This window comes from Trichechus manatus, unplaced genomic scaffold (genome assembly GCF_000243295.1).
Source record: "Trichechus manatus latirostris isolate Lorelei unplaced genomic scaffold, TriManLat1.0 scaffold00280, whole genome shotgun sequence".
Taxonomy (NCBI): domain Eukaryota; kingdom Metazoa; phylum Chordata; class Mammalia; order Sirenia; family Trichechidae; genus Trichechus; species Trichechus manatus.
In genome coordinates, this window is record NW_004444216.1 from 487505 (window position 1) to 501930 (window position 14426).

The 14426-nt window shown below is 39.4% G+C and overlaps 1 protein-coding gene across 5 annotated transcripts in view; it reads right to left on the reverse strand.

The window, feature by feature from the left end:
* GSAP (gamma-secretase activating protein) overlaps positions 1 to 14426 on the reverse strand; it is an 88647-nt gene that overhangs the window by 62668 nt on the left and 11553 nt on the right. For all 5 annotated transcript variants that reach the window (XM_004390062.2, XM_023725031.1, XM_023725034.1 and 2 more), the window contains exons 3-6: positions 13067 to 13123; positions 10073 to 10142; positions 9702 to 9755; positions 1568 to 1656 (exon numbers count right to left, since the gene is read on the reverse strand). In XM_004390062.2, the coding sequence (XP_004390119.1) occupies positions 1568 to 1656; positions 9702 to 9755; positions 10073 to 10142; positions 13067 to 13123 (270 nt within the window). The remainder of the gene's footprint in view (positions 1 to 1567; positions 1657 to 9701; positions 9756 to 10072; positions 10143 to 13066; positions 13124 to 14426) is intronic.

The window sequence follows — 14426 nt, forward strand, 5'->3', positions numbered from 1 at the left end:
GTGTGTGTGTGTGTGTGTGTGTGTGTGTGTGTGTGTGTGTGTGTGTGTGTGTGTGTGTGTGATTACCCACTGGAACTATTACCTGAAGGATACACCTCATGATGCAGTTGTTGTTATTGTTAGGAGCTGTCGAGTCAATTTCGACTCACAGCGACCCTACATGACAGAGTAGAACTACTGGGGAGGACCTCTCAAAGAGTACCAGACTTGGGATCCAAACCCCACCTAACACTGTCCTGCTGAAGTTCCTCTGTGAAGACGGAACTCGTGGATGTTTGGTAAGAAAAAGGAGATAGATAGATCCCGGGGTAAGAACAAACTCAGTGAACAGTGGGTGGCATTTTTCTTGTAACAGGACGGGAGGAGAAGATGGGCATTTGTCATGGATGGAGGTTTGGAGAAGGCGTTTCTCTCTAGAGGTGTACACTTAGGAGCGGGAAGCAGAGATGGGTCCACAGGATGAGTATGGGTTTCACTTTATTTGGAGACTTTTCCCTTGGCTGTGGATGCAGTCATGTATCATGTACTTTAAAAATGTTCCCTTCCTCTCCTCTAATTCCCTTTAGTTGTCCCAACCCTTCAATAAGGTCTTGATCACCTATATGAGGAAAAATCAATTTTCCATATTAATATGTTACTTTACATTCTTATGTTATTTTAAAAGTGTTCAAGTAAATTAACATGAAATATTACAAGCCAACATTTGACTATTTTATATCCTGCCCTACAAGATGCTACAGAAGCCAAAAGAACAGGCCAGAAAAGGTAAGCATGCTGTGTCCCATAGCCACCCCTGCACTGATGACAGTGTGGACAGAGTGACTTCCTGGGGGAGGGGGATGCAGCTGGGGAGCTCCAGGCCAGGCCTTGGTGGAAGCGAGCAGTGGCCCACAGTGGAGCCAGGAGTGGTGGGAAGAGCAGGTGGCTGAAAGCCTGGCTGATGGTGGAGGACCTGGGGCAAATGAGAGGCAAACCCTTCTCCTAACACACACCAGAGGAGACCTGTTGGCTTGAGGCTGGGGATTTGTAGCGGGAGGAGGAAGCATGTACTCTGGGTTACACAAGTTCACTCCAGGTAGACCAAAAGAAATGATGTTTTAGTCCGGAAGCAAAATTTGAAATTGGGCACATGGAGATTATGTTGAGGAGCCATGGGAACATGTACCTAGTCCACCTGCATTATACATACAGTGCTTCTGCATCCATTCATGGACTTGATAAATTCAGAGATTAACTAAATCATTCAATCATACAGCTTAATCTCTCAATCATGCATACACATTAATAAATAATATTCAGACTCATCATCGATGTATTTTAATATTATGTATTTTATCATATAAAAATATTACGTTACTGTCAGAGCACCATGGCCTATCAAAGTCAGAGGAGCTAGGTTTAAGTTCTTGTCTTCCATGTTTGCAAAGCAAGAGCTGATGCTTCCAGGCCTACCCCTATGTTTTGAGGGTTGAACATGATAATATGTGTGAAAGCACTTTGTAAACACCATCACCTCGAGGTTTCATGCCTTTTGATTAGTAAGATAGGTGACAAATGACACACTCACCTGTGCCCAAATACAGCTATCCACTGCTTTTAGAACCTTCACATTGTTAATGGGGTGGATTTCCACTAACAAAGTTAAACACTTTGATTCTACAAAGAAAAGAAGTCATTCAGTAATGAAGACTGGAATTGTTTCCAAAGCAAGCAGGGAGAGGAATTGCTGGTAAATCCTACCACACTGACTGTAAACTAATAAAACTCTCCTTTCATAAAGAAGTCCCTTGATGTGATTTAAACTGTAGTCCTATTCCCAGTCCCATCCTTCAAGGATGTATGGTGGCCTCAGGACCCCAAGAGAGCTATCAATCTAGCAAAGAATCCACCTTCTATACCCCTCAGGAGGCCTAGAGAAACTGCATTGTATTATGTAACTCACAGGATGCTCAGGAAATCCAAATGTAAACAGGGAGGTCTTTGAGCAGGCCTGGCAGCAACAGTGGACACCAGGGGAGACAAATTTCAGGCTTATAAAATTCTTCAGCTTATAGAAAAGCATCATATTTAAAATAGAAAAGGTTTTAGAAGGAGGTTGTATCATTTTGCACTCTCATCAGCAATGTATGAGAATGTCTGCCCAACTGGATTTTAATGAGTATCATTTTTACCCTAAAGTATTAGGATTCTAAGATTTACAAACAGTGCATGTGTTGCATGTGTAGACTTTATGTAGCTTTTTGGCACTGACCCCTAAGAAGTTAAAGAATTTAAAAGTAAGGAACTTGAAAATGTGATGAGAAATAATATATTTTGCTTCCAAATAGGTTTGACCTTTAAAGTTTGACCTATTGTATTACCTATTCCACAAAGAAAAGTAGTTTTCTATAAAATTTATTTTAACACTTTTTAAACCCAAAATAGACACAGAAAACAGCACAAGAGAGAAGTCAATGTACATGGAATGAGGAACAAATTCCTGCTCTTGTTCCTCTGCCATTTTCAGCAAAGCTTCACAGACCTTCTTGGTTTCTGTATAAACGAACACAACTCACCTGACTCCAATTCTGCAGCACAATGGCAAATACTATTTGTGTATAAGAATGTAAAGATATTTCTGGCACATGAACATGTCATGGTTGACATCACCCAGCAGTAGGACATGCTTTTGGTTTCCCCTCAGGAATGGTGGTGGAGCTGCACTGATAGGGACCCACTTACTATTTCCTCAGTGTCACATCTGAGCAAACGTTTTACAAGATAACAATGTGGAGGAAGTCCATGGTCATGAGCTAGAAGGAGGTTACCATAGATATCCAAATTTAGGTTAAGGGCTCCCCTCCCCCGAGACTAAACCACCCAAAAAGAGCTGCCTTATATTTGAAGTCTTATACTCTAATATTATCAGGTGCTCTCACAATGACTTTATTTTTGAATAATAATACACAATTTGGGAATGGCATAACAGCCTGGAATTAAATCAATGCCAGTTTTCAATACCTAAGGAAGTAATCTGACAGCCTGCTTTATTTAAAAATAAAAAAAGGGGGGCAGGGAAGGGAGAAACAAAGATCATAAAACCATCATGTCTGGAATATGACCTCACAATTGCAAGGACTATCTCTGTAAACAAGCTTTTTTAAAGATTACTTGAAAATGCAAGCCAGTGAGTGGCTATTATGTGGGATCATAAATTACAACTACAGAACAAATGAAAATCAAATGTTTGGTAAATGGGTACTTGTGGCTTAGGATAAAAATCCCAGTGACAGGATCATGCACCAATTCAAAAGGACTATAAATTGCTGGGAAAGAGGAAAAGGTGAGGTGCTTTTGGAATCTGCTTGATAACTCAAAAAATGGCCCTAGGAATAAGAAAGATATTGGTGTCAAAGATATGAGTGAAGATAAAAAGAATAGAAATGTCCTGTGAAATGTGAGAATGAGGGGAAAAAACTTCCATATTAATAGGTTATCTCAAATGTGTGCAATTAAATTAATATATTGAATAGTATAAGCCAACATTTGACTATTTTATATCCTGCCCTAAAATTTTATATATTCTAATTGGAAAAAATGAAAAACAAATTTGGAGGTGGGATAGAAGGAAACTTCTCATTGGGAAAATAAGAAATTACCTTACATGTGGACCTTTTTAGCATGAACTTGTACCCAGATGAGATAACCAGCTATCAGCTAAATTTGCTTATCTTTAAAATGGGAGGATCTTCAAGGGCAGAAACCATTTTTCTACATTAATTTGTCCCTTCTGTAGTACAGCACAGACACTTAACTAATAGTAACTAGCATAATGATAAGAGTGAACATTTGTAAACAGAAATTTCTCTCAATAACTACTCTGTGCTCTCATAGCGTAGTGGGAAACACTCTGGATTGGGACTCTGGAGACATGTTTTAGTTTCAGCTCTTCCATTACCCTAACAGATAATTTTCAGCAAATTGCCCAACTTTTCTAGACCTCAATGCCTTGTTATTAAAAAATAAAATTGAAACTTAAAAATTACAGAATGAGATTATTTCAACAATCACTTTCAGCCTGTATGAAGTGCTAAACTCATATTAAGAATTTAGAGAATGGACCTAAGGACCTGGAACAGTGTCTGACACACAAAGATACTTAATAAATATGCATTTGTGAATTAAAAAAAAAAAAGAATTTAGAGAATGGAGATATCAGTGTAGACTGGTAGGGTATCACTGTAGGTTATGCCTGGGTAGACAGGATATGGATATCACAGGAAGTAGAGATAGTAGGATCAAAAGCACAGGGATAGACAAGACCTGGGGCAGAGACCTGATCTGATGCAGGTGAATGTGCAAGTTATGAAATGGTGACAAGTTTGGAAGAGTCCAGAAGGGCCTGGTTCTGAAGGAGTTCTAGTCATTAGAGCTCTTGAACCAAACCATGGCTCCACGGAGTATCTATAACACTTAGCTGTTTGTGATAGTACTTGGGGGCTCTAGAAAGTCTCAGCAGCAGTGAGGGGCCCAGCACACGTGATCACCCCAATTGCTACCCACCGGGGAACTACTATGCCTTGTGGCAAGTAGGAGGGTGAAGGGGCCAGCCTGGGCCTGACTTCCTATGGAGGGCCATTTTCTAAATAAGACATTAACTTTGCCATGGCTACAGCCTAGAAGAGAAGCACTGTTAATAAAAATGGTTTTACAGTATGTGAACTGAGGAACCCTATCTTGTTTAAATGAAAGATGCTTCAGTTTGTCTCATTTACAATGGCAAAAGCTCATCTTAAGCAACAGAGTGTTAAAACAGTACCGGCAAACCATATTTCATAATCAAATGGCTTATAAGGTCAATGACAAATAGATAAAATAAACCTTTCCAAAATATTTGTTCAAAAGAACACTGTAATCAGTTCCTAGAGTACTTGTTCGTTACGTTGTTTCTGAAATCTTAACAAAACAAAACCCTTCCATGATAGGCAATACCTTCCATACACTGATAACTCTCCTAAACATGTATCACCAGCCTCAATCTCTCACCTGAACTTGTAATTCACATCCAACTACCTACCTGACATCTAACAGGCATCTCAAACTTAGTATGCCCAAAATCAAGCTCTTTTTTCCATGCCTACCATCAACACCTGTGCATGCACGCTCGCACACACACGCACACACACACGCGCGCGCACACACACACGCACACGCACACACACGAGCCTCCTCTGGCAGTCCAAACCATTGGACTATTGCAACAGCCTTCCAGCCAGTCTCCTTGCTTTCCTCCTTGCCCTCCTGCAGTCTATTTTCCACACAGCAGCTACTGCAATCCTTTTGTAAAGTAAGTCAGATCACTCCTCTGCTCAAAATCGCTTCCCATTTTACTCAGAGTGAAGTTTGAAGTCTTTACAATGACTTCCTCGGCTCTACATGATCTGCCTGCATCTCACCCGCTTTTCCTTCTGGCCTCAGTTCCCACCACTCTGCCCCTTGTTCACCCTACTCCAGCCTCACTGACCTCCTCACTGTGCCTTGCACAGCAAATCTACCAAGTACACTCCAGTCTCAGGGCCTTTGTGCTGGCTGTCCACTCTGCCAGAAATGTGTTGTCCCCATAGCCACAAGCTTGCTCCCTCCCTTATTTCAGATCTCTATTTAAATAGGGTCACCCCACAAATAAACCGACTGCATTCAAATCCTTGTCTCAGACTCTACTTATGGGAAAATCTAAACTAAGATGTGATCTTAACCAAAAAACCAAACCCCTTGCCGTCAAGTCGATTCTGACTCATAGTGACCCTACAGGACAGAGTACAACTGCCCCACAGGGTTTTCAAGAAGCAACTGGTAGGTTTGAATCGCCGACCTTTTTGTTAGCAGCCAAACACTTAACCACGTGCCACCAGGGCTCCCGTGTGATCCTAGGGGACAGGATAACTCTAGCCATGAGCAGCTGGCAGGAAGGACTGGGGAAAGTGAAACAGGAAAGAATAGTAAGCTAGCATATGGGGCATTATCAAGCTGGTGACCACCATGAGTCTTGAGCTGCATGGAATGAACCTCAGAATTATTCACTTTAGGGATGAAAATAGGGAGCAACCCCATTAGCCATGGGTTGCCCTATTGAGCATTATTTCCAACCATACTTCCAGGTTGTGTACCTATAGGTGGTAAACAGATTCTCCCAAGAGCCCTGGGAAGAAAGCAAGAAGTTGGTAGAGCAATTGAGGTAACCCATCTGCCAAATTACACCTGGGCAGAGTTGGTTCTCAAAGCAATGGCTGGCTTAAAAGGTGAACTAAGAATATGCAAAGCTATGATGTATCCAAAAGGAGACCTGGTAGTCCAGTGGTTAAGCATTTGGCTGTTAACTGAAAGGCTGGCGGTTAGAACTCACCAGCTGCTCCATGGGAGAAAGATGTGGCAGTCTGCTTCCATAACATTCACAGCCTTGAAACCCCTATGGGGTAGTTCTACTCTTTCCTATAGGGTTGCTATGAGTCAGAATCAACTCGATGGCAATGGGCTTTGGTTTGGTTTATGATGCATCCATCACAATAACTAAGAATGTTCATTCTAATATTTTTAAAGATGTGAGCAGATAATCCCACTACAGGTGCACTGAACTTTAAAGACTGAACAAGCACAGCTGAATGAAAATTTTAAAGTTACAATCAGACAAAACTTACAAAAAAGTTGGTCTAAAGTATATTTTATAATATACTAATCTCTACTGCTCTACATGACAATTAGGCATGGATGATAAACATTATATTGAGATTATAATTAGGAGTCCTGGTGGTGCAATAGTTAAGCGTTCAGCTGCTAACCAAAAGGTTGGCAATTCAAACCCACCAGCTCAAAGGGAAAAAAGAACTGGCCATCTGCTCCCCTAGAGATTTCAGCTCTATGGGGCTGTTCTACACTGTCCTATAGGATTGTTATGAGTCAGAATTGACTGGAGGGCACACAACAACAACTTATCCAACAAATTTAGTCTTTGCCTTTGATTCCTGAGAGGTAACTTCTAAAACCTTGGAATTTCCCCAGTGACTGCAGTCTTTGTTAGTCACAGAGGGACTCTAGACCACACCTACCTAACAGGTTATGACAATAAGGTGACTCTTGGGGGAAGGGGCTGGCCAGAAAAACCCACCATGTGATATCAGCAGGACCTCAAGGGAGGCAGGCTGGAGGGTGAATTCAATCACATGGGTGATGATTAAATCAATCATGACGATATAATGCAACTCCAATATAAAAACTTTGAACACTGAATCTCCATGAGTTTCCTGATTGATGATAGAAATTGACACACAGGGGAGGGTATGGCATTTTTTGTGACATGAAAGCTCAGCTGGAAACTCTTTCAGACCTCACCCTATGTGTCTCTTCATTTGTATCCTTTTTGTTATAATAAAACTGTAATCTTAAGTACAGCCCTTTCTTGAGTTTTGTGAGTCATACTAGTGAATTATCAAACCCAAGGTAGCAGTGGGACGCAGCAGATCAGAAGTGAGGGGGGACCTTGGGGTTTCCCCGAGGTTATGGCTGACATTCTGAAGTCAGCAGGTCAGAAGAGAGGGTGTCACAGGGACCTTCAAACTTGTGGCTGGCATCTGAGGTCTTAGGCAGACTTGGCAGTCTGGAGGACTGTGTCCTTTAACCTGTGAGATCTGACCTAGCTCTGGTGACAAAGGTCAGAGAAAGAAGTGCTACATTTGTAGTTGGTGTCAGAACAGAACTGAATTGATTTTGTTTACCAGTATAATAAAGAATTTCTAAGGCTAAAAGGAGTAAGGCCCAGGAAGAACTGGGAGGCACAGGGAGCTGTTCCAAGGTTGTGTATAGATGCCCAGCCTCACAATCAAAAGGAATAAAAGCAACTAGACCTTTCCCTCCTTGGAAAAGGGATTTATTAGTCCAGGAGATACCCCTCTAACTGACCATACCCTTGTTTGGCCCACATTCTTGCTTTAGGGGTCAGGACAACAATGTCTTAGATCATATTTCACTAAAGCTAGTCCAGTCCCATCATCTCTAAAGTGAGAATTGCACCTAATTCAAAGAGAAGCAGAGAGTGCTAAAGGGCCTAATAAGAGAATAACACGGCCAGAAGAGGGAAGGATGCTGCTGTGGGTCTCAGTGTAACATGGTGGGAGGGTGGATTAGGGTTGGTAATACAAAGGATGAGATTTCAGGAAAAACCTCCTGCCCACTAGCATCTTCCATAAACTCTTCTAATGAGGCCCCTGAGAAGGTCCCATTCAGACTCCACTCTGGTTTCCCTGCCACTCTAAGCTGGCTCTGTGGAAAAGCATGTGTCACGAGAAGTCCAAGACTGCCTCGTAAGCCTCATGTGGAAAGTATGTACAAAGAGTTTTCCATCACATGAAACCACAGGAGAGAACATCTGAGCATGCTATACTAACAAAAGAAGTAAATTAAGTGCCAAATAAATAGAAAAGATAGAAAGTGCTGCAGGATCAGAAAAGTAAGAGATGGATGTGAGATCTAATAATAAGAGATCTACTAGACCAGAGGTTGAAAAATGGTAGTCCATAGGCTGTTTCCAGTCCATAAGTGGTTATCTTTGCTTGAGAATGATTTTTAAAAAATATTTGAGTCAACTATTTAAAAATTAGATTTTTACATAAAAGTCCAGACTTGTCTTGATAAATTGAAAAAGCTGGCCCCACTAAGCTTACATCTCCACATGGCAACAAAAAGTTAGAGCTGAGTAGTTACCCTGCTTTGAAGATGTGGTACATGTACCACCCCACCAATAGTCTCTATAGCTCTGAACTCTTTTTTTGCATTAATAATAACAGGTATTTCTTGGCTTCTACATTAAAATTGAGAAAAACAAAGAAAAATCCATGGTCACCTGATTTTTCTTACACTCAGTCAGCTTCACTTATTTACATGATCTTTCTGGCCCTTGTATATATTTGCGATTGCAACTCATGTCTAGACTCTGAGCTCCAGGAGGACAGTCACTATACCTGTTTTGCATACCAGTGTAACCCCAGCACGATGCACAGTGCCTGACCCACACTCAATACATGTCGAGTTATGAACAGATAACTCAAATAACAAATGCTTGTTGAGTTAAGGACAGATAACCTCCCCCTAAAAAAAAGCCTTCACATAGATAATAAATTATGAAGTGGGCCTTGGCAAATGAGTAGAACTGATTTTTATTTAGTATTGGTGGGCTAAGAAGCCCTGATGGTACAATGTATAACCATGGTTTTATATATATAAATAACCATATATATTTACGTGCAATGGACTTCTAACTGAAAGGTTGGCGGTTCAAACCCAACAGCTGCCCTCGTAAATATTACAGCCTTGGAAACCCTATGCGGCAGTTCTATTTTGTCGTATAGGGTCGCTATGAGTCAGAATCAACTCAGAGGCAACGGGTTTGGTTTGGTTTTTTTTAGACTGGTGGACTATTCACAACGCATTAGGTATTAGTCAATACTTAAACCACATATAAGAAAAAAGTTATATGGTATATTATTTTCTGTAATTTCCTGTTTACTTAAAAAAAATTAAAAATTAAAAAGAAAAAAAGCTTGCTCATGCTTGACATGATCCCTGCCTTTTCATTTGAAGATAAGGTTATTTCTAAAGATGAGTGAAATTTGACTTAATAGTCAAAAAAATCTTTATCTGCTAATAGGCACTAAATAGTATAATTTCATTACCTGGTTGATGCTCATTCCTTCTTCCTTCTTTAGTAGCTTGAACTAAACTTACAGCTAATGGAAAAGGAAAAAAACATCCATCAGCAACTGATCTATTTGGTGGCTCATTAAAGCTTACCATTTCATACCTGAAATAAGTAAAGGCGCAAAGGATCTGTCAGTGAATGATTACAGCAGAATACAAAGCATCCTTCATTGCAGGTATATCCTACAGATCCTTTATTTCAAACCTAATTCCCTAAGAACACCTCCTTCCCAGAAAACCATTGTTACAGAATAATCTAATGTTGTAAAAATCCAGTATTTTGAAACCCTTAAAAGATGTAGTTTAGTTCTAGACATGAAGCAACAGAAGAAAGTGTTCAACTTACCAAGCAAAGTTCTCTCACTGTTGACAGAGCAACTGACAACTTGAAAGTCTGTCTCAAAGGTATAGAGATGCTATTTAAAAGGGGGGAAAAAAGATTTCTTAAACGCACAGCTTCACATTAAATAACAATTGTATGACTATAAACTCCCATTTAGTTCTCTACCAAAGATTATTGTGGCAAAACATTTTATTAAAGAACCATCAATGAATTAGTTTATCCACACTGAGAAGCTCCAGATTATTTTTTAAGAAAAAAGTTTGTTAATGTAGGTCGTGTTTTGCATTGAAATTTAGCCATGAGGCAACAGAGCATAGTGGATAAGAGTACAGATCTTGGAGCCAAACTAGATCCAGGTTCAAATCCTGATTCTGTCACTTGCTAGCTGCGTGATCTTGGACAAATTATTCAACCTCTCTATCCTCCCATAAGTAAAATAGGAATGGTAATGCCTGTCTCATGCAGTTGTTAGGTAGATCAAGTGAAATAACCCATCTGAGGCACTTAGTACATTATCTGCTGCATGTAATCATCACTCAAATGGCAGCTATTATAATTAGTGAGGCAGGTAAAGTTTTAATCAAATTATACAACTGACTATGATATCGTTAGTTATGTCTTAGAGACTGTCACAAGTGCATCTCCTGTAGGACTCATATTTAGAGGACTGGCAAAAGTAGTCTTTTACCTTTATTTAATCTTTCTTTTTCTATTTTTTAAATTTTCTTGTTGCTGTTTGAAACAAAATGTTACAAGATTCCATTTCATTGAGTATTAAAACACAAAAATGGTCATTCGGAAGGAGGATGTGATGTGCAGACTGAGGAACTGGAGACAATCACGGTTATATTAGGCAAACTCTCTCTTACAGTAGAACACTCAGAGGACAAAACAGAGATAAAAAGTTTTAGGACTCAGGAGATAGGCTATAAGAAACAGTGAACAGCAGAAGTACTAAGACTAAACAAGCACTGAAACCACACTAAAACTCCATGGTCAGAGGTGGTGAAAAAGGTTGTGAAAGTCAAGAAAGTGACCTTTGAGTTAACAGGAAGGTTCTGAATTTGTGTGAGAAGTTTTGGTTTCCTCTGACACTTTCTCTAACTGAGGGATTCCAATTTATAAGCAAGAAGAATCATAGATGTATAAGCATAATTTTTAATGTAGTAACCTCTTAGTTATAAAATAACATATAAGCACAGTCTCAGTGTTTAAAAGATGCAAACACTACCAAAATAAAAAGTCAGTCTTGCATTATGCTCACCCAACCCCAACTCCCTTCCTGAAGGAAACACGTTTATAATTTGCTCTGTAGCCTCCCAGATCTTTTAAGTTTTCAATATATATTTATGTGCATATATTGCACAGTTTTCTTGCAAGTTTTTTTTTTTTTTTTTACATAAATGGAGTGTATTTTTCTAGTAACTTGCTTTTTTCTTGTAACAATGTTTTGGAGTGCCTCCTGTGCCAGTACACATTTATACATGTCTTAATCCTTTAATCTTTTAATGGCGGTATGGATTTCCAAAGAACTCACTGATAGGCATTTAGACTGCTTCCTACTTTTAAGTATGACAATGATCCAATGAACTTTCCTTTATATACATCTTTGTGAACTTGTACACGTATTTCTGTAGACTCAAAACTTCAAAGTAAAAAAAAAAAACTTCAAAGTGCAATTTCTGGGTCAAAAGATATTCAAGTATCAGAATTTTTCAGCTGTAAGCAACAAAAAATCTGCCCCAAACTAGTTTATGTAAAAAGGCAATCAGTGGCTCATAGAATTTAATAGTACAGAGTATGTGGCTTCAGAATTGGCTTGATCCATGGCTGGAAAGCCCTATCTCTTGGCTTTCTGGGTTAAATCCATTTTCAGACTCCATACAGTAGCCACCCAGGCAGCCCCAAGTTCTATTCTCCAAAGCCACAGCAATTCCAGACCTCACTTCACGTATCACCAAAACCAGTGAAAAAGAGAAGAGCTGAAGTCCCAAATTCCCAGCAAAGTCCACTATTCATTTGTATTCAACCAGCTTTGGTCATACCCACTCTCGTATGCGCTAACAAAGAAGGCCTGCATAAAGCAGAGTGGAAGGAGTGGAAAGACAGTGTGAGGGAGGAAAGGTATTGGGAACTTGTCTAGTTATGAATAAATAATACTTCGTTTCCCATTTGGTTACTATAATGAGAGCTTATTCAGTCAAAACTTAAGGAAGAAAAACCAAGGTACAGTAGACCCACTTCTCCCTATTCCTCTCACTAAGTACAGCTAAAAATCCTTGGGCATTAGATTAAAAAAAAAAAACCTAAGCCGACTCTGAAACGTGGAGAGAAGGCAAACCAGCTAAAGACCTCATGTCCTGAGGAACGACACAGTGGTGAGTTCCAAGTTCTCCTTTTGCTTCATATATCTCAGAATGGGAGCTGAAGAAACAAATAACCTGGAAATGGCAACAGGAACACACACACACACAAAAAAAAAAGCCCCAACGAAAACCTACTCTCTCTAGCCAAAGGACCAGGAAAAGGGAAACCTGGAAAGACAAATAAGTTGTAGGCAATAACCACCCTACTCCAGCCAAACACCACAGAAAAAATGCAGCCCTACTCCCAGCCCCATCAACAAAGCTCTTGGGAGCACACAAATCTTGGAGAGGCCATTGGCCCTCCTACATTCCTACAGAATACTGGATAATTGCTTTGATCTTATTTTATTTAAATTTCAAAGAACTAAGAGACCTCAGCAGATGTCTTAGTTAAATGTGAATTTCTTTTGGGTCCAGGAGTACTTGCATTTTAAAAATTTTTTTAAGATGGTGATGTCAAGAGATGGTAAAAGGGAGAACAGAAAGCAGGCAAAGAAATATAAACTAAATTTTTAGAAGATAAAATGGGGATTTATATCTGGGAAAAGGAAGGGCAGAAAGAAAGAAAGATCTAAAAGCAGTAAAGTAGCCAATGAATAATCTACGGTTTATGGTGATTTATTTCTTTTACCTCATTTTGTCGGGTTTGGCGATCATATAATCCAAAGAAAACATTTCCCTTATCATCCTGAAAGAAAAATTTAATCAAATGTTTATTAAATATCATTGTTTAGGAAGTTAGGATGTTATTAGTTAAAAACAAAACAAAAATCTGCAATAATTCAACCAATCTTCGCAATAAGCACTCTAAAAGTAGCCGTCCATGTCAGAAAGGAACTGAACCTATTTTAGCTATTCATGTGGACTCAAAAATTGAAATGAATGTACAGGATCCTGGCCATGTTTTAAAACCCTGTATAGTAGGACTTAGCATGGTGAAGGAGTCAATCTTTTTGTATCTCCATTTTCACCTTTAAGAAAATACACACACACACACACACACACACAAAAGAAGAACACTAAAAAAAAAAGAAAAGAAAAGAAAATATACACATAGCCCAAGAGACAGAAAGGGGCACATAAATCAGAGATTTCATCAGCTTGAGACCAGAAAAACTAGATGGTGCCTGGCTACCACCAATGATCACCCCGACAGGGAACACAACAGAGAGTCCCGGATGGAGCAGGAGAAAGGTGGGTGCAGAACTCAAATTCTAGTAAGAAGACCAGACTTAATAGTCTGACTGAGACTGGAGGAACCCTGGAAAGCATGGCCCCTGAATTCTCTATTAGCCCAGAACTAAAACAATTTCTGAGGGCAACTCTTCACACAGGGACTGGACTGGACTGTGGGACATAAAGTGATACTTGTGAGGATTATGCCTCTTAGCTCAAGTAGATACAAGAGACAAAACAGGCAGCTTCCGTCCGGAGGTGAGATGAGAAGGCAGAGAGGGTTAGGAGCTGGTTGAATGGACATCGTGAATCAGGGTGGAAAGGACGAGTGTGCTGGCACAGTATGGGAAGAGCAATTAAGGTCACATAACAATGTATGTACAAATTTTTGTATGGGAAAAAATAACAAAGAAAAGATACACAGCAGATACTGGGAATGGTTAAAATAAGTCCATAATATTCTTATATGTAAAACTTTTGAATCCAACAATTCCTTAAATGCATCATCCTTAGATACAATTTAAAATAATAGGTTTTTTTAACCAAAAAAAGTACAGTGATACAACTTTGCAGCAAACTGAACATTGAACTTATTCTTTCATGTTTCCCTAATACAGAAAAGTTATCATAAAAGTTAGAATTTTTTTCCTTCGAACACTTAACTTTGAAAACACATTGTTAAATAATAATGCCTCAAAAGTCCCAGCATACCTTTAGTCTGTCTGAATGAATAACTTAATCGTATTTTTTTCAAAGCTAAAAATTTAACTTATTAATTTGGTTTAAAAATCTTTTACATAGCATTTTTCCTCTAG